General features: G+C 37.5%; 1 protein-coding gene across 2 annotated transcripts in view; it reads right to left on the minus strand.

Moving 5' to 3' along the window:
- LOC129564701 (hemicentin-1-like) overlaps window positions 1–21206 on the minus strand; it is a 137777-nt gene that overhangs the window by 22754 nt on the left and 93817 nt on the right. For both annotated transcript variants that reach the window (XM_055438960.1, XM_055438895.1), the window contains exons 5-6: window positions 423–486; window positions 150–343 (exon numbers count right to left, since the gene is read on the minus strand). In XM_055438960.1, the coding sequence (XP_055294935.1) occupies window positions 150–343; window positions 423–486 (258 nt within the window). The remainder of the gene's footprint in view (window positions 1–149; window positions 344–422; window positions 487–21206) is intronic.

Below are 21206 nucleotides of genomic sequence, written 5' to 3' on the forward strand. Positions count from 1 at the left end.
ACACCCAGGAAACGCAAGAAGCAAAAGGATTTACATGAGAAGAAAAAAGAATGAATAGAAATTCAAGGAAATACTTGACGTGAAGGATTCATCAAATGGTCTAACAAGTTACTACAAAGTAGTCGCACACTGTGGAAAAAAAAACTTACCCGAGCTGCTTGGTATGCATGTATAATTTCCCGAATCGGATGACATCGCTTTTGAAATAACCAATTTACTCGTTCGTGTTTTACGTTCCGTCAAAACTGAAATTCCGCCTCGCTGTGAATAATTGATGACACGTCCTTCTTTGTACCAATAGATAAATGATGGCGGCGCTGGCGAATGAATCGCTACACATGTTCTGCAGGAAGATCAATTGAGAGCGATTCAAACCGTTAGCTTAAATTCAAAATAGAGAGACAAAAAATGCGCATACTTACAAATTGATATCAGAGCCGCTCTTAACAAATATTTCCGAGTTGCCAAGTATTTTTGCTCGTGAAACTGTAACAAACGGGAAGAAAAAAAGAGAAAAGAGAATGAGAACGGGAAAAAACGGAGTCACGAGAGTGTTTTCATGTGATTTTCTCGAACAGGCATTTCCATTCAGCTGTGGCGATAAAATGCACAGCACAAAAAATTACAAGAAAACCATTCGATAACAACGAAACAGAGCTGCTGCAGCAGCAGCAGCAAAATAACACGTGAAACTGAACGAAATAAACTGCGAACTACATACAACAGTAAATAATAGTACTATTTGTACACATTTCGAATGTGCAAATGGTTGGAATAGTCGTAAACGGCTTTGAACATTTTCTCAGTCAATGACAGATAGCTGAGGATATATGCTGAGCATAGAAACTGAGCAAGCTGAGATTGGGATATTTTGACTTTGTGACGTGCTATTCAAACAAATTTATGATGGGGGGAACACATTTTCCATTACACTCCATCTACATTCCACCAAAATTCCACATAAATTTGCACGAATAGCAAGCCACAAAATCCAAACGTCCCAATCTCAGCTTGCTGAGTTCCAATGCTCAGCATATATCCTCAGCTATCTGTCATTGACTGCATTTTCTTTTCGTGCTTTAGCTCGCGAGTGCGCGCACCATCGCACAAGACGTCGCAGTGAAACATTGCAGCTGCCAGAGCGCGTTTCAAAATCGTCTGTTGGGGGAGCTACGCTAACACGATCGATTCGCACCACCAGCACCTATAAAAGATGGAAGTGTTTCCTCGTCATGTACGAGCGCCCGTTAGCTACTGCTAAAAATGTTCATTGTGCTTACAATGACAGCTTCAGATTGCTTGTTTAGTTCTACACTTTCAATTTCCATGTTTCTTTTTATTCTTTGAAAAATGCCCTTCGCATCTTTGTCATCGTTCAAATGCACACGTGCAAAACAAAACGAATTAGCAGGTGTCATATTCGAAATAATAATTCATTCATTTGCACATCTGCGACCGCGCGCACACCATCACGACGATGTTCGATGCATGCTTTTTCGAAAACGCCAAATGAATTTCGTGAACACAGTTCGGACCTGCGTTATCGCTTAATACTTTGACAACATTTCACTGACGAAATAAATCGTATTTGTTTCGACTTGAATATGAACCTCTAGAGAATTGGGTTTTTCATCCTGAAATCATTTCCATTTTTTCGGACCGAATGGAAATGCAAGATAAAATTCCATCAATAATATACGTGATGTAAATTTCGTTTTTAGTCGCAGTGAAATCACTATCGAGGTGAATGCCTCTCAAACCAAATCCTACCCGAGTACATTCGCAAAAGCGCAGAGAGGGGGGCGGGGAGAGAATGAACCACGATTCGTCATGGGCGACACTCAAATGCGTGAAATATCAACGTTTAATTCGAATTAATGTCAATAAAATATTCAGATTTCGGTCGTTTTCCCGCGCTGGGCGGATTGTCGTTTTTTTCTCTTCTTCATCAGACGTGAAATTTCAAAACGACTCTGTGATTGACAGATACGCTCGAGTGAAATTGATGTTGCTCCCCGCCATTCAATTACATCGCTTTTCGTTGTATTCTTTCTGTTTTTTTTCGCTCCGTGTGTGTGCTCGTCACAACTTTTTTTATCTGTTTCTTTCACACTTTTTATTCATTCGATTGTTGCTTGCTAAATCATCTAGAAGTGTGTTCAGTCGTCAATTCTCATGTGATGTTGACTTTTAATTCCAATCATTTCCAATTAACTTGATCGATTTCACGATGCTGGCTTTTATCATTCGATCCTTGTTTTATTCATATAAATTCATTTCAACTTTATCATTTCGATGGCATCGAGCGGTCCAATTTTTATCAACATCTATGGAGATCAATAAAATGCTTACAACCAACGTAAATATTTATTCGACCAATTGATTCCCATCTTGATGAGAAAAAAAAACGCTCCCTTTCGTATTACTACGTTTGGTTATGGGTACATATTAAGCCACATGTTTGAAATGAACCGACGTATCATTAAAAATTATAATTTTTTTTCTCTTTCTCACTCACTCTCGGTCCATTGGAATTCGTGCCTTTTCTCGGCTTCGAATTTTCCTTTCGGTATGAAAAAAAAGAGCGCATATCCTCGGATGGTTTACGAAATTAGAGATGAGTTTGGTTGCGGTGCAGAACGTTTGATTTTTCCAATTTGTTTCATTTTCGGAATTTTCTTTTCGAAACGAGCATCATCAGTGTAATGTGCACAATGAAAAATAAAACCGGGCCAAAGCCAGCGGCATGCATACATTTTTTTGCTGTTGCCACTGCCGCTGCTGTAGTTGTTGTTGTTGCTTGCATTCTCTTCATTTTCACCATATCATTTGTGATTTTTCCATCTCTCGCACTCGCCGGAGATGAGCCTTCAGTTCAGTATGCTACGTAGTGTTTGTGCATGATTAGAAGAAACTGAATTGAATTTTAAGCTCGTTGGCGAAGCACTTGGAATGTGTGTTTTTAGTTGGAAAATTGCTGCCATTCTGCATCGAAACGATGGAGCTTAGAAGTAGAAGAAGAAAAAACTCCATTCATTTATTTGCTATTTGGTATGTTTTGTTGACTTTTCTGATGCTTCGGTGTTCATTCGATTGAAATTCATTTGTACTGGCTACTTGATAGTTGACTGCTTGGCGTTCCATTGGCCGAATTGATAAGAGTGAAAGAAAGGGTGAACACGATTGAGCGAAAGCTCGGCTTTTCGAAACAGACACCAAATGCCAAGAAAATACCTCCCCAAAAAAACAAAGACTGAACTTGCAATCTGGAGCATGTGAAATTAAAAACCGCATTTCTGTACGAAATTTTGTTATTTCGTAAACATGCCAAAGGTTGCGTTTGTTTTTTGCTCCTTAAATAGAATTTGATTGCAAACGCCCGGCCCAAAATTAAAAATCAGCACAAATAAATGGATCGTAAATGGAATTAGGCGTAATTGCTTCATTTGAAATAAAAAATATGGATATTAAAATGAATTAATTTACGGTTCAAAAAAATGGCATAGAGATTCTTAAAATTTTCTTAGGAAAAAAAAAACAACTACAGTAGCCTACATTTCATGTAGTGCCAAAAAGCGAAACAACCAAGTATCCACTTTTAACGAAATCGATTAAATGTTTTGCAAAACAAATATACAGAAAAAAAGAATGGACGGAAATTAAGTGAACTGTTGCTGCTTCCAATGAAAACTAAATAGCTTCGAGCCAATCAAAACAATTTGAAATTGTTTTCACAACAACAACAACAACAACAGCGGAAAAACTCAAATCTTCTTTGAATAAATGATTGTTATGCGGAAAAGTTAGATTCAACACGGCCCCTAAATTTACAATCCTTCGCCGACAGGTAGACGCGCTCGAAAACATTCCGAACTAATTAATAAAACATATGAATCGTTTTGATTGCAAACGCATTAATTCCGCTATTTGCTTTCAAACACGGGAGGGTTGCCATCTGAGCCTTACAATTCGTGGAAAAGTTGGCATCGAAATCCGAAAACCATTTAGAAGCTATTTAACATGCATTTAGTCATCGTGTACACATTGTTCAATTCATTTGGGGCGCACACATACACAGTGAGTTCCAATTTCAGAAAGCTCATTTTGATAGTCACGCCGGCCCAGTCAAAAGCATCAGACAATACAAACGAGTACATAATGCACAGCGAATCAATAACAATCTAACAAATCGTACATTTCAGTTCGTTAAACATGGAATCGTTATTGATTTCGGATGGCGTCACAAATGTAACGGCTTAAATTTATGCAGACGCATTCATTGTATGTGCGTCGCACATAATGAAGTAAATAGAGCACCCAAATTGCGTCAAAAGTGACGAAAATAGCGATAAAAATTACGAACAACCCAATTCTCATTGTTATTATTTTCATTAAATTAATTATGTGTGACCTCGCCACCATCGAACCACCAGCAGCGACATTTTCATTGTTTCATGCTTCACTAGAGCAGCATAGAAACAGCACACGTATAACTTTTCATACTGGAATAATGAAGGAAACCTTGTCAATTTGTGCGATAAGGAATGAACATCGAACAGACCACGTGTACGCGAAACGCTCACTGCTCCCATTTGCTCTATCATAGTGATGAAACCCAACACCATTTTGTGCTGTGCGAACTGCGTTTCGCTTTCTCTTCCGAGAGAGACAGAGCGAGAGAGAGAGAGAGACTCACATCTTTCTATTAGTAATGATTTCGAGATGTGTAACCAAAATAATACAAGAAGATCTCTTGCAACAAGAATGATGCTTTTGTGTGTATGATGAGTATGCGTATGAGTCTTTGTATGTTTGAGTGAGTGAATGAGCATTCATTTCATGACCCAGCGACACAGACACCGCTTGCAAGACCGAATCCCAACCATAATTCCATCATCTTTTGAACCCGGAAATTTGGCGAAAATTGACGATAGCATGGATTTTAATGAAATCGTAAAAGCGGAAATAATGATGAGAGCATAGCGTTTGCGATACCATGCTATGCCATTGTACCATGTTGGCTATATTCGTTATGATGCGTTTTCAAGCAAAAGTACGTGATGATCTCATCTCGTTTTACCATTGTAAGAAAATCTTAATTGTTATTATTCATAATGTAGCGTTAATTGTTGTCAAACGAATATGCATTACACTGTTAAAAGACATTGTGTGTGTATTATGTTTGTTTGCTCACTCGTTTGCTCGCTCGCACTCGTAAAACTCGAAGTATATAACTATTATTCAGTAATCAAAATTCCGCTTTTGATGTGCGAATACGGACAATGAATTTGTTGTCTTTCTTTCTGCGATTGCGTTTGCCTCCAACATTTTTTCCGCCATAAAATGAATGCTGAATAAAGTTTTGCCATGCATAAATAAGAACAAAGCGAATGTCACAGTAAACACAATGATTCTAGCAATGTTGAGATTTGACACTTAACTTTGTTTTAGTACCATTTGCTCTAGAAAAGGTTCAAAAGTTCTATAATAAATACATGAAGCTTTGATTTGTGATTTAGTACCTTTTGAACTTTTTCTAGTACAAATGGTACTTAAATGGATTTTAGTGCCAAATTTCATGTGGTTCTAAAAGTTAGAACCATCGTGTTTACTGTGTACATACAGTGTATAATGTGTTGATATTTCGGCGACAAAACAACAACACCAAAAACAGACGGAACTGGAACACATTAATTAAACAATTCGCTTTTGTAAATTGAAAAGAATGCGCTGCAATTCAAAGCTTCCGAATCCTTTCGATCATCTACAGCAAAGGAATGCGAAATACGTTTGCGAATGGTAACTGCTGCTTTTGATGCCATTGTTGTTGCAATGCATAATATTTGCTATCGCAATTAAATTATCTTAATGAATCTCTGTGTGTTTTTGCCCACTGTCTTCCCGTCTTTCTCTATTTCATTCGCCCGAACTCATACGCGCAGCAGGCAAATTGATTTGTATATTTTTCTCTCTCTCTCTCCCTCTCTGTCCGCATTACTTAAGAACCGATGCTATTCGCAAATAGTAAACTGCACCAAAAGTTAAAGCAAATAACGGAATTCCTAAATCCAGCATGAATTTGTTATGGATTTTTGGGAAAACAGCGCAGCGGCATACAAGTGCTTGTTAAAATCCAACTTTTCAATTCCAAGAACTACTCGACTATTTTCGGGATTCAAATGCTCGAGTAATTCATTTGAAAGTTTTACACTCTGCCAACTTTACGAACTCCCTTCTTTTCTTCGTCCCATTGCATATCTGACATATAGTATTTCTATCCCATTATAAATGTGGAACATGATATTCCTCATCGAAAACGGCAAATGTAAATAGATTTATGGGGGCATAAATAACTAGCTAAAAAGGGAGACTTGTTAAACTTCTTTTGAATAATTTTTCGACAGCAATTTTCCTATATCAAAATTGGCGGTGGTGACACATTTTTGCCGTGGCATTTTGAATACGCTAACTACATACCACTTATTTGAAATAGAATTTCTGCGTTGGGACTGAAAGAAAGTTTGAGTGCACTGTGCACTTATTTTGAGCTAATAAGTTTAAATTTTTGCCCAGGAAATGCCATCTCATGATTGTTCACGTCAATTTCTGGTTAGCATTGATATTTCCCCAGTGGTGGGCGGAGAGAAGAAAACAAACAACAAAACAAGAAGACGAGAGCGAATTCTTCGTTTTTCGTCAATTTCTTTCGGTCGAACAAACCGGAATGAACAATTGTTATCGGCTCATAAAATTTCATACACATTTTCAAGCGAATATGCGACGGCCGAGCGCAAACAAAAAACCAAATAAAATAAGTTGAAAAGCTGCAAAACGATCGCAAAACTTTTTTTTTGTTGCTGTGGCTGCACTGTGCTGTCAAGCAACATCTTTCCGATACGCAATAATTCACATCTTTTATTCGTATACTATTAAAACATCCATTTGGGATCACATTCAAGTTTTTTTACGCACAAAATCTTTATCAAAGATATTTTATGCGGAAAGAATGTGATATAATCATCATATGGCCAAACAAGACAGAGAGAGTGGGGATGAGAGGAGAAATAACGAATTCATCAAGAAAATTATTAAAAAAGTTTTGTTTTCTGCTGAGTTGATGTTTTTGTTAGCCGAGCGTTTGCAGCGCACAGCATTTGGATCACATTCATTCGGTTGCTTCTTTGGAATTTGTTTGTTTCATTTTTGATGTGAACGGCAAAAATTCGCTTTTGAATGAAACGCTTCTGATACAAAGGTTAACGCTTACATAATAATTGTCACCATTTGTTGTTTGTACGCGTCATCATGAATCAAAGGCAGCTTTGTGTAACGCATGGCCGGAGGATGCGTATGATTGAAACTATTCTGTATGACACAGTATTCTTTATAAGATCTAGCAAACGCATTCTCCTCATATTAAAAAACTTGACATAATTGACATGATCAATGACACGCATTTTCAATACAAACAAGATTTGATTATCTATACACTGTGTCAAGCTGATTTCAAAAACCTTCTCATACAATTATCAACACTTTTTGCGCTTCAGTTTTTTGGAGAGTGTGGATATTTTTTCGAGTGTAATTGTTCTTTACAGACTCTTTTCTGTTGAGATCCATGATTTCTACTTAACTTTATCGTAATCGCCGACAAGGCAAAGTCAGTACGGAGAGAAGAGAGGACCGTAAATAAAAGAATTCAAAATTAATTGCGAATAGTGTGTCGTTTTGTAAGACGAATATGAATGAAATTTCGTTTTCAGATGGCTGATTCAAATTGGATGATGAATCTTATCACGGTTTTAATGTGGTATCGCAACGGACACGGGTAAAAAGTTTGCATTGTGCCTGCAGCCTCTTTGGGTGCTGCCTGCTGATGATGATGATGGTACACGGTTCGAATCATAGCGATGACGAACAAAAACTTTGTTAATATTTGACAAAGTTCGTGAAAGCATTTCAGCGAATTACCGAATTTCTGGGAAAATTGGAAAATTCGAATTTCGAACTAAGAGATCGGCAACTTGTTCTCAAAATTGAAACTTTTCGACGATTTTCTGATAATGACAATAAATAAGTTTGCGATCTAAATAAAAGTCATGCAGAGCAAAATTTTGTGTGTATCAATCTGCTTTATCTTTCGTTCTGAAAACATTGAACCATGAGAAGGTAAGGAGCAATCACGTTTTTTTGCAGAATCACTGTAAATTACCGCACTTTTAATAACTTCCCGTTTGCTGGAATCTTTAATAAGCAATTCGTGAAATTCGGAGAGTTTACGTCACATTCGGGTGTTCCAGTGCCATTTTTGTCGTCGGAATGTATGGAAGGAAGAAGTTTTCCTCTCATTACAGATATGTTGAAATCCGAGCTAACTGAATATTTTTTGCTTAATTTTTTTTTGTTCACTTATTTTGAAGCCATAAAAAGTCATGCGAAACGAAATGAACACCCCAGTTGGATGAAATATTTATTTACCCAGCGAATCAAAGTTAGACTAGATTAAAAAGTCGAAAAACATGGTGAACGCATCAGCAAAAACTGCAACCAAAAAACAACATCAAATGAACATTATATGCATTCATCAGATTTATTTCGTTCATTTAACTTTTAATTGCCCGTTTTTCTCTCTTGCCCACTTTCCGCTTTCGGTCTTGACTCATGTCTCTTTCTCTCTCTCCCTCTCTCTCTTTCTCGGTCTCTCTTTCTCACTCGGTGTGTCTGTCTCTTGGGCGAGTTTGCGTTTTATCTTGAGCTCATTAATGTGTGTAATCTACTTCACAGTGTATGCATTTAGTTCATTCAGTTTCGCATTGGATTGAGTTGAGGGCGCCAGTGCTTGACTTGTTACAATTCTATTGGATTGGTCCATTAGGTGTACTTCTACTGCTTCAACTTCCCCAATCTAAAATGAGCATGTTCGAATGAGTTCATTTCTCTGTTTGGCACAACGTAATGAGAAAAGTTTAATCGTCTTTCTTACTTCCGTTCAACGATTCAAAAAGTTGTTGCATCATAACTCACCGTTTGCAGGGGGGAAATATGAGCTCCGAATTCCGTCAACTTTGACATGTGAATGCAATTTTCATATCATTTTCGATGCTTTAATTATTTTACGATTGCTTTCAGCAGTCGACAGCAAAATGTGAATTCTGGATTATTACATAAATTTTTGTTTGTTTATTTGGTGGGTTGATTGCGCACAGCCGCTAGCATATGAATGTTTCAAATTTTACAATTTTGTTCGCAGTATTATCAACATTGTATCGGTGTGTGTTCCATTTTTGATGACAGTGCATTTTATTTGGATCGACATGCTACATGCTAGCTCCGTTCCGATAAATTAATTATTATTGTTGTCAAAAGTATGACACATTTTAATCGACATTGCAAGCCCATTATCACCACATATTTAAAACTGAAATGCACAATCGCTGTGCGGCCATTCTATTTGTTACAATGCCACTATTGTCATATTACTACAAATTCATTTCACGGCGTTTTAATGGTGAATAGTGTTTTTGATTATTGCTTCTAGCTCAGTAAATCATATGGAAATTGAGGGCAAATCCCAACAAAACATCATCTGCATTCGAATGATGCTCTGGACATTTTAATTGGCAGAATTTGAGTTACCTAGTTAGTATTCGGACATTGTTTTTAGACCGATGTCATTCTGCATTCATTCATTTCTTTCCGATTTCCTAATTTCAAACAAATTATTCAACAAAGGCTGTTGTAAATTTGTCAAATACCACGTATTTTATGTTTCAATATAAAAAATGTACTGTCAAATAGAATGCACAATGATATCAGATTGTTTTTCTTTGCGGCTGCATTAGTTGAGCGTGTAATCCTTTTGTGAAACCATTTTTCATCATTTTATTTAAAATTATATTGAACATATTTTTTTCTTCAATTCATGTTTGAACCAATGAACCCGCTTATGCTGAATAATTCGATCTTGTTGGTCAATTATGTCATAAATTGAGCAAAAAGCACATTCGCATTCGAATGTGATTCGTTGACTGCAATTATGGAATAATGTGAAAACTAAACTGCAATAAAAATCAAAGGATTCAGCATATTAATTTGAATGTCCAATAAAAATGCAAATTCAAGCGTTGTCAGAGTGCAAATATTAACTGATAACTTCCCTTTTTTCCCCTTTGCCGTCATTCCCATTGATACATGACTCATTTGTACTTTTAACAACATAATTTGAAATAATTATAAATTCCATTTCATTTTTTTCTCGCAATTCTGCATCACAAAAATAAATCATCGATTGAGTGAATTCGGGAATGAAGCGCGTCGATGCAATCATTTTCAAATGCAATTGATTTCGCGGTGTTAAAATTATTGATGAAATGAAAATATATTTTAAACGAAATTTACTGAATGTTGATCAATTCTTCGATTTCGTATCCAGTACAAAAAAAAATGACGCATCATCAATGTATGCAAAATTGTAATGAAGAAAACACAGTCAAAAGGGGCATTCTAGTGGATACTGAAAACATTCAGACAGACATAGGGTGGCGGCATCAAGAAAATTCAAACTGTCGCGCTGTTTAGTTCGGAAAAAAATTCCGAAATTACATTGATTTGCCTATTGAAATTGGGGGCGCTCGCGTCGCTACAGTTGTCATTTAAGTTGTTTTCGGTCTTGCTGCCATCCGATGCAGACAGATCACATTATTTGGTTGAGAAAAAAAGTGGTTTAATCAACGAAAATGCACATTCAATTAGTTGTAGTGAAATATAAAAAAAATGCCATCATCTGAAAAGTTCACGATTTAACGTTTTTTTGCGTGCTGTCAGCATTTCAGTCGATCATAATAATCCGAGAAAACCATGGAATATATTTCATAATTGATGACCCATTTTCGGTTCGAATTACCCATTATTGCATTTATTGATTTATTCACGAATGCAGCTACCAATTTTTCCCTCGTTAATTCACTTTGTGTTCGATTGACGAGTCCATTTACGGTATGAATATTACGAAATTGATAATGACATAAATTAAAATGCATTAAAATTCAATCGATTCATTTTTTCTTCGCCACTTTTTTCGTTTCAATCAAAAAAATATTTTCCATTTCGCATGGTGAAAAAAAATTGCGGATTTGTGACAATGTGACATTTTACGCTTCAGCGTTGTAATGGTTCGTTACACTGACTGAATGGGCCTTCGAGACGGATTTATCATCGGACGATTTCTCAGTCAGCAAACGCCGCCGAAACCAACATAATAAAATGTGGTAAATAGATGTTCATTTCCTTTGAGCGGAATTAACACAACAGAACGGAATTCACTATTGCTTGATTTGTAAGAAAGAAGATTGACGGCTGTTCATGGCCACATTATTTATGCCTCAAACGTTCGGATCAAATGTACCGTTATTCCATTCCATTGCCAAATTGTAATTTCAAACGCAAACAAAACAAAACACAACCGAGTTGAAGCGAGTTACAGAGACTGAAAATCCGAAGCGATTTAAAGTTGTCGACGTTGCGATGGCATCCAATCAATGTTCTTGTGGCGGAATCCATTGTGGAGGAAGAAAGATACCATTACAAAGTGAATGCGGGATTTTGTGTGTGTATATGACATACTGTGTCTATGAGCGTAGAAGATGTCATCATTCGACATTCACCGCACATACATCATCGTTCATCCGCCCATTTGTGATAAGGCTTTCGCATGAAACGTCTGGTTACGAAGAGATACGGTAAAGGATTTATACACAATCGAGCGCTAAGTAAATTAGCAACTAAAGGTATGAACAAAAGTTCTGGCTGGGGAATCGACGGAAACTCAACAGCGACAATTTCATCGTATTGCCTTTCGGCTTCCTGAAGCCGCGCCGTACCGTTGCTTGCCGATTAAGCGCAGCCATTTTGTGTGACTGATGCTGAATTTAGTATGCCTTTGAGCGATATCGATCCCATCGTTAAAAACAGCCAACTAAAAACCGTACAAACAACTTGATTGTTGTTTTTGCCGCTGCTACTGTTTTTTTTACTCAGTCATCGGCTTGCAAACCCTCGCTAAACCTTTTATTGGTAATTTAATTCTACCTTTTTATTCTTTAACAAAGAGGTGCGCTGATGGCGTCATCAACTACAGCAACAGCGCAAGAGAGAGAGAGAGAGAGAGAGAGAGAGAGAGAGGGAGAAAGAAAAAAACACCAACCGAAGAAGAAAATAAAATCGAAATAAAAACAAGTGCTACATAAAAGACTCAATCGGCTTGCCTGATTGTCATTAAAAAGAGCTGAGTATATAGAGTTCGCACGAACACAATAACAAAATCAATTGATGTGTGCGAATGTTTGCCGTAACAATTGATACGGAGCTCTTGTGAAAAGCGAATGCTAAACAACACACCGAGATGAAAAAAAATTATACGGTTATGAACAAAAGAGGAAAGCCAAAGAATGAAAAGAGAGATGGTTTCACCGTAAATGGTTTTTATCTCTATGGTCGACTGTTATTCCATTTGCAAGAAATCATTCGCATTGATTTGCATTGCACATGCACACACACGTCACTTCCACTGTTTTCCCATTCTCTCTCTCTCTCTCTCTCTCTCTCTCTCCGCATATTGTGCGACATTCATCAAACATCTGAGCAAGTGGTAAGCAAATATCAGATGCGCACGCTGTGTAGTGAAAAAAAGTGCGACTCACTCGCAAGGGGGAAACTACTACTACCGCATAATTCATATTAATACAATCTAGTACAACACCAATTCTGATAAATTCCAAAGAATTCTGCGCAATTCAGAACAATTCCAATCAATTCCGATGTTTCTAAGTCAAATTTGATGATGATCAACTTCAAAAATTGCAAATATAGGGTAATTTAGCATCTCAAAGGAATGCTTAAGCGCATAGATGTTCAATCTTGTCGAAATAACTTCAGATATGGCGTTTTTAATTGTACATAGGTCTCACTTCCAATTCAATATTTCACTTAAAATAGGTAAAGGCTTTATGATACATAAAATATTTTTAAAATGGAAAACAGAGCTAGAATTGAGTCTTGTAGATCAAACCAAGTCAAATATGTTCTGGAAGTAAAAATCTTCAATATGCATTCAAATGAATGGTAAATGTCCCTATATTTGCGATATTTTGAGTTGATCATCACCAAATTTGACTAAGGAACATCGGAATCGATTGGAATTGTTTTGAATTGCGCAGAATTTTTTGGAATTTTTCAGAATTTGTGTTGTACTAGATTGTATTAATATGAATTACGCGGTAGTAGTAGTTTCCCCCTTGCTCACTCGTCACTTTACAAATTCAAACAGTTGTATCAGCTTTTGCTCTTTGTGGAAATGGTTGAAACGGTGAGCGCGACGCCGTGATGAATAGACTTTGCAGTCCGACCATTTCCGTATTCATGAGTCCATCACTGGCATCGTGTACACGAGAGATCATTGATAAGAACGGTTTGGGGAGGGAAAAAAAGACGGTTAATTTAATATGTGCCTACGCTGAAGTGTTCTCTCTTACAGTCACTGATAACACAAATAGATACTGGCATTCACATTCGCATTCCCAAATACAATACACCGAGTTGCGAGTGTTATCGTCCAACCACTCTATAACTGCCAGGCTATTGCATGTTTTATGAACAACCGTGAAAAGAAAATAGCAAAACAGAGAAAGAATAATAAAAAAAAACACCAACATCAACAACAGCAGCAGCACAGAGAAGCTTCACACCGTTTCACGTGCATGTTAAAGTTCATTTATCTCTTAAATTGCTAATTTCATTTCCGAATTCAACGGAAACCATCCAATGCCAGCTTTATTTCATCAATGTTGTTATCGCAAGACCGTTTCAATGTGCGTCCCCTTTTCAACGCGATTGCTTCATTTGATTCGTACAGAACGAAATGATAAACCTTCTGACCAATAGCCATTGGCCATAAAAACGGGCCATTTTACGAGCACCTTCGAAAAGTTTCACCATAAAGATGAAAGCAATACTGTGTCTATATCATTCGGTGACTCTATTTTTGAAATCGAAACTCTTCTATCATTAAATGACATCGTGAAATTAATCCAGCTCAGTGCAATAATACATTCGTTCAGAGTTTTCCATTTGGTGAATTGACAGGACAAAAAACAGCCCATCCACATTCGCTTTAAATCTATCAAAGTGAATGATAAAACAGCGCTGCGAACGAAAATTTGGTTCACCTCAATCAGCTGCATAATTTACACACTGCTCGAAACTGACGACTGTGCATTTATTAGTCCTCAGTGTGATTTATGAGATGGGCTTTTATTTTAAATACGTCCAAATTTTTATAAACTAGCTCCCATTGTCCGTGTGCATTATGTGTGAGTGCTGTGTACGGTACGCTTTGGCATATGTATATGTATATAAATTTCAAAGCCAACCAACGATGAACCATCTAGCGATGGCCTTCCATCAAATCAGAGAAAGAGATAGAGAGAGAGAATATTTTGTTGCACCATTATCACCATGTAAAACGAGAGTAGTAATGAGCGAAAAGGTGGAACTAATTAATTTTCACCTGGAATAAATGAACTATTATTGATAAAAACGGTATGCAATGGCACAAGTCGAAAAGGTGCGGTTTGCAATTTTACAGCGGAAAATGTTGTCATGTATGGAAAGATTTTAAATTTTCATCATGCACGCGAAACAAGAACCGATGAATGTTTGTGTGTGTCCACTGTACATGGCGTTGTATGTTTGCGCGCACCACATGCGGTGGCCATAGCAGGCCCATTTCTCACATGTAAATGATTCGATAAGCGCAACCCGATTCGATGATATGGCGTTACGATCACAAGCACACCACGCAAATACACCGAGCTGTTAGTTGAGTTTTAGTTAAAGTTCACTTGTTTGAAAACTATTGGTTAGCGCAATAATGCATATTTGTTATTATGCGCTCGCTTATGTGGAATTTATGGCATGTGCAACAGCGTTGCAGCGTTGCGTGCATTTTGTTTGCGAACACGGTTTGTTTTCACCCTCGAAAGCCAAACTACCCAGAAATTGTGTTAAAACCCCATAAATTTCCTATTATCTTTGACAAGTTTTAATTAAAATTAAAAACAATGAACTAAAAACCAGCCACCACAACTACCAGCCAGCCCAACCGAGAAGGAGTTATCATATACAGCATGTACTATTCGGAGAAATCGGCCAAAGGTGAGGAAATGAATGAGAGCGAGAGAATGGCTTGCTATTTGCTTATATCATGTTTTGCATTTTGGGTAAAACCAAAAGTCAAATATTCTAAAAGAAATATTCCAACCACAAAGTTCGTGTATAGTCTATAAATATGCATTGTGATTGTGTGTGTGTGTTTTGATGTTGATTCTGTGTTTTGCTGGTTTTGTTTTGCCAGCGACGTTGATTCAGGCACATTTAATAGAATCATGCAACTTTGCTGCCATTTCAATGCACCACACAACTTCAACATTGATTAGTGGCAAATGGCAGGGATGGAATAAAAAAATATCCAGTACAAAATCGTTGGAATGTGCCGAAAATGCAGGATATTTCACTGTAGCATAAAAGTCAATTTAAAGGTTCAGCACTGAGCAGTGAGCACACAAATGTACCACACGCTGGTATTCGATCAACACTTTTGGTTTTGCCACTAAACAATAAACTCATCTCAAAATGTCGTCAATTTTATTTCAAACGAAGTTCAGCTGTCGAATTTATAAGCATGAGTACACATTTGTGCATCGCATCATTTTATCGGTGAATGAAATGAGGTTGTTCGATTCGGAATTTGAAATGAAACAAATCAAAGCCAAAATGTGTGCACCACCAAGAATATTCGATTTTTGTCATAGCTGGTGGTGGAACCAACTGTGCACACAGTCAATTTTGTACGGTGACATTAACGGTATTCACCTTTTGTCGAAATTTGATGATGCCACAAACATATATACCGCTATCACATACCAGTACCATGCAGGGCAAAAGACTGTATTAGACAGTAGATAATGGTATAGCCACACCGTTGCTGCAAGAGCATTACCACTAGCGACACCTTGTGGCACAGATAGTAAAATCCTGTGTGTTACAATGTATTTTTCAACACATTACAATCGGTGCCACCAGGATCGCCTGTGGTATATTGCTGTTGCAGCAACCTTGTGGGTATAGCTGTGGTTTTAAATTTCCGGATCCCTATTGCATATCCATCAAAATTATCTCTCGTCATTCTTTCGTCAGCAAAATCACGAATTTCCGTTGGAAACGGAAGCTCGTGTACGCTTTGAATACCTTTCTGTGCGTGCATGTGTGTGGCACTGTCATTGTCATTGTCGTTGTCGTTGCCGCGGTATTATCAGCCATTACTTACAATTTACTGATGTATGCCAAAGCATTTTCCATTCGAACTGAACCAAATTAATTTAATCACAATAGAAATGTGATTGGATTTCGTAATGTGTACGCACTCGCTCGCTCGTATGCTCGCGTCAACAGCATCGACCGATGCGAGGAAGACGTGGATGAGCACACGAAATCAGTTCGTAAGTGCTCGGACATCAAACTACACAAAACGAATTGATTGAGGCGAAAATTGGTTGTGATTCAGTGTATTCAATTTAGGATGGAATGTGTCACCCGATGACATTCCACCGAAATGAACGGCGAACTTTGTTCTCGCGTTCTCTCTGTTCGATAGATCGGGAATATACGCATAAATCTGGTACTCAAGTTGTCGAATTCGATAAATAATGATTTGCAACGGGTTTCTTGATGCTCAACAAGAACGGATGTGTGTGAGAACAAATCGTCCGCAAGATCGCAATATGACGATACAAACAGACGGTTTTTCTCTTTCATTCAAAAAAAAGTCCACCGATAAAAATGTGTTAACACATAATGTGTTGTGCTAAGTGTGTTCACACACAAATAATTCACGGCATCAGCAGTTTCATGGTGCTTTGCCTGATGTTTCCCGAAGAGTGTGCGCGAAAGGGATAGAGAATAGTAGTCCATGAATATGGAAAACTTTCTTTGCACATACATTTAGAGTTCGGCTTTTTTCCCGCTCATTGCTCCACATTTTTAGCGTTGAGGCGTGTGTGTGGTTGTGGTTTTTCTCGCAACTCATTGTCGCTTATTAAAATAGCTGATTCACACGTATCCATTCAGCAGTTGTTGGGTTTTGTTTGTGCCGATTTTGTGCCAAACAATGAACCACATCGAGCGAAAAAATAACAGGAAAATAAAGAAAAAGGAGAAGATAAAACGAATGAACAGCGAGTTAAAAGTATCACAAACCAGTTACGTAAAGCACATTATGCATATATAGTGCCAACTTGGAGCACGCATAAATACGGAACTCGATGTATCCAGCCTTCAAAATACTAATGTATGCAAATACGGGAAATGTATTGAATCCATCTTCTTTTCAACTTCCTACTCGCAAACCGACATGCAAATACATTGCTCGTGAATTTTTCGCCCAGATTCTAATCTATATTCCATTCAGTTTCATTCAAGTGGAAAAAGCTTTCGCGCAATTTTTTTTTTGTTCTCCCTCTCTTTTTTGTGGTGAGTGTTCTCTTCGTTGAGAAGATTCCTGAAGAACTGCGTTATGATGACTAACGCATGGGAGAGTAGTCGTAATTTTTCTTTCCATCCCGATAAAATTGAATCGTACCTTATCGAATTTCCGTCCGCCTAATTGCTCCATCTCAACACAAATAAAAAAAGGGGGGCTATTCTCATTGAAATGATCGGATTGAAATAATGGCTCAACAATCTCAGGAAACAAAAGCCTTTTATCAATGCTACTTCCTGTACTGACTTCTACCCAAGCAAGCAAGCAAATCATTGCATAAAAACCGAACCAAACCAAACCAAACGGAATGGAATCTTCGTGCGAAGTGAAAAAAAAAATGGCCAAACTGTAGTAATAGTTGTTTTCGATGGCTGACTGATTGGCTTATTGAATGAAAGGGCTTCCTTTTGTTCGCAATCATATTATAAATGGACTGAAAACCAGCGGCAAAATAAGTGGATTTATTTTTCTTCTCATGCAGCTAGGAAATCAGGATCAATTGGATAATGTGAGATTATGGAAAGGCAAAGAACTTTTTACTTTTGCAATTCCCTTGAAATATGTTCCTATTGTATCGTTGAATAGCGAGCTAAAGGGATTTCTTACTTCGTATTTCTTGCAGCGAATAATTGGAATTAATGCGTGTTTTATTCGTCATGCCGTGTTCGTTGAGTAAACAAATTATCAAAAGGCTGCAAACAATGAATAAATTCACCTTCGATTTTTTTCCCCTTTTTTAATTCATAAAGGCTGCAGGTTTTGAAGCGGCCAGTTTCAATTCCTAATTGATTGCTTCGAAACATGAAATGACTACAAATTTCCTATTTGAATGCGAACACGAACGAATGGCCGCACCGACTGGTGAATTGTGTGATTTTTCCTTGTTTTCATTTGGTAAAATGACGCATTTTCACAAGCGAAATATAACAGTTTGCTGTTTTGATGGTGTGGTGTTGCTGCTGGTGGCGGCAGTATTTTGTATCATAACTGAAAATCGCACTTGTGAGGTCGAACGGAAAATAGAGAAGGATTGGAAAAAAAGGAGCGAGAAAAATCCCAGGAAGACATAACAATAAATACGGTGCACATAAAATAGTTGAATGAAGTTCCTATGTGAAGTCGAGTGATATTTTTACGGTCGCCTGCCACAAAAACACGTAACACGCTCGTACCAACGTTTCTGTCGAGTGGCATTCAGTCTAACGAAGTTAACGTCGCCAAAGGCAAATGAGTGGGAAAAATGTGCAGAAAAGTTGAAGTGTGTACGAGCAAAATAAAAACAATTTTATGTGGTAACCTTTAACCATCGCTGTTTTCATCGCAATTCGGCCTCATACACACGGTGCTCTAAATATTTGTGTATGCGTTTTGCCACCTTCTTTTCAAAAATTGTTCACACATTCATTTTCTTTGACGGCGGCGGAACGGAATCGTCTTGGTTGTTATACGCAAAATACCATTTGCTCCGATAACCCAAGCCACGAATGAATTGTGGATGAAGTCGACGGCAGCAGCAGCAGTAAAAAAAAATGAATGTAAAACGGAAACCATGACTTTTCTTTTCAGTTGTTGCAGAACACACCACGTCCAGTCTTGTGCAAACGAGTATGTGTTGGGTACATGAGGTGTAATTGCAACGAAACGTCGATGATAAACGCATAAAACACACGAGACCTGTTTCAGTACTGAACAGCAAAGCGGTCGATTTCATTCTTCTTCACAAGTACACACCATGATGGTGTCTGGCTTTGCCATGAAGCACTATTTCAACTCTGCGCATTCAAAGAGGGGAAAAAGCGTATGAAAAAAACCACCTCATTCAAATAAAGAAATTCATGTTTTATGTACGTTAATGAATTTTCATTGCATATTTTACATAATTGCCGAATGCATAATTGGAAAAAAACGCAAAGGTTCAAATAAATGTCAAAACAGAAGTAAAACCGCTGTTGAAACATACACACACATACATCGACCAACCGACCGAGAAACCAGTCAAATTCCATTTGGTATAACATTTCAACCAAACCAAACAAAACCAGTCCCGCCGCTCAAATCGTAAAAAGATCACACAGTTCCTTTTTTGCCTCATTTTCATACCATGTCAATTGCAATGCGCACGAATTGTTTCTTCTATTGGAATAACGCGGAGAATGAAGCGCTTTTTTTCTTTCATTCTCTTTCTAGTCGTTTTCCTGTTCGCAATTCGTGGAAAAAAAAGTTTCATTTCTACTCGATGCCGTTTTAAATAAAATTACCATTGACTTTTCTTTCTATTTGCTCAAATGAATGCGGGAGCGAGAAAGCAAAAATGAGAGTGAAAGAGGGAAAGAAGGCGGCAAAAAAGAAAGAAGCTGAAATCTCGGAATGTAAATCGGGTGCGATATAAAAACGAAATGAAAACAAACGAATTAACATAGAAATTAACAAATGAAGGGGAAACAATTCAGTTTTTCTTTCATTTTATGTGTCTCATTTGTTTATAAATAGTTTCTACTTTGATCACTCTCCCTCTCTCTCGCTGTATATGTGTCCCTTGAACGAGAAAAATCTGAAATAATTTTAAGGAATCTAATCAGCTCGCGAAACTAAAACAATGTAGCATTTTTTTCTGTTTCTGTGTGCATTCAATGGAATAGCACTTTTATGTTGTCTCACAATTTAGAAGAAAAAAAATGAAAAGCGAAAAGAGTTTCATTCATTTTCATTACATTCACAGCAAATTAATGCGAAAATCACTCGACAGACCGGAAATAATGGAAGAAGGAAAAATGGTGCTGTATGGTTCATTGGTTCAAAAAGGCGGAAACTATTTGATGATTTGTTTTGCCCGGAAACCGTTTATTCAAATCGAAATGCATAAATTACTTAAGTTTTATTTTCTCCAACTCGATAAAATTGCACAATCCCATTTTTAGTGAATAAGTGACGTAAAATTGCTTTAGAATAACAATAAAAGCGTATAAATCGGTGTGTAATAAAACAATTTGAGCGATTCTTATGTGAATTTTTCATTGTTGGCCACAAATGTTGTCGTTGTCGAAAGACAGATAAAAGCCATGGCTTCGCAGTGTGTCCGTTGAAATGTGCCGTTTTGAAAAAAAAAAGTATGTTTAGATTTCCACTTCGACTATCACAATGGATTGAATCTCTTTTTTTCATGATAGCTCCATGAGAGATAGAGAGAACGGAATACTGGCAGCACACAGCAGCATCAATCGTTTCGATACCGTCGACACACAAACATACACACATACACTCCGCTCAAATCTGTTCATTTATCTCTTCCGTTTAGATTTCCTTTCCAAATTTATCACGAATTTGAAATTGGTCTGCCATTTTGCTTGTGTCGGTTGCGGTCGCGTTGACTCTTTCGCTCGCCCGTCCGTTCATTCCACACTTGACGAAATGGCCGTTCCGCAAATCTATTTTGATTTGGCTGCGGCTTCAACGTGAAACGAAATATTTTGGAGCATCGGCAAAAAGACCAAGCAACAATCATGAATATTTAAGAGGAAATTTGAATGGAAACCGCTTTTGGATTTTGAGCTGTTGTTGTTTTTTTCTTTTCATTTTTATTGGTTCGTCGTTCGGTTTATGTTATCGATGTTAT

This window comes from Sitodiplosis mosellana, unplaced genomic scaffold, assembly GCF_009176505.1.
Source record: "Sitodiplosis mosellana isolate CC-2019 unplaced genomic scaffold, AAFC_SMos_1.0 Smas_scaffold_1, whole genome shotgun sequence".
Taxonomy (NCBI): domain Eukaryota; kingdom Metazoa; phylum Arthropoda; class Insecta; order Diptera; family Cecidomyiidae; genus Sitodiplosis; species Sitodiplosis mosellana.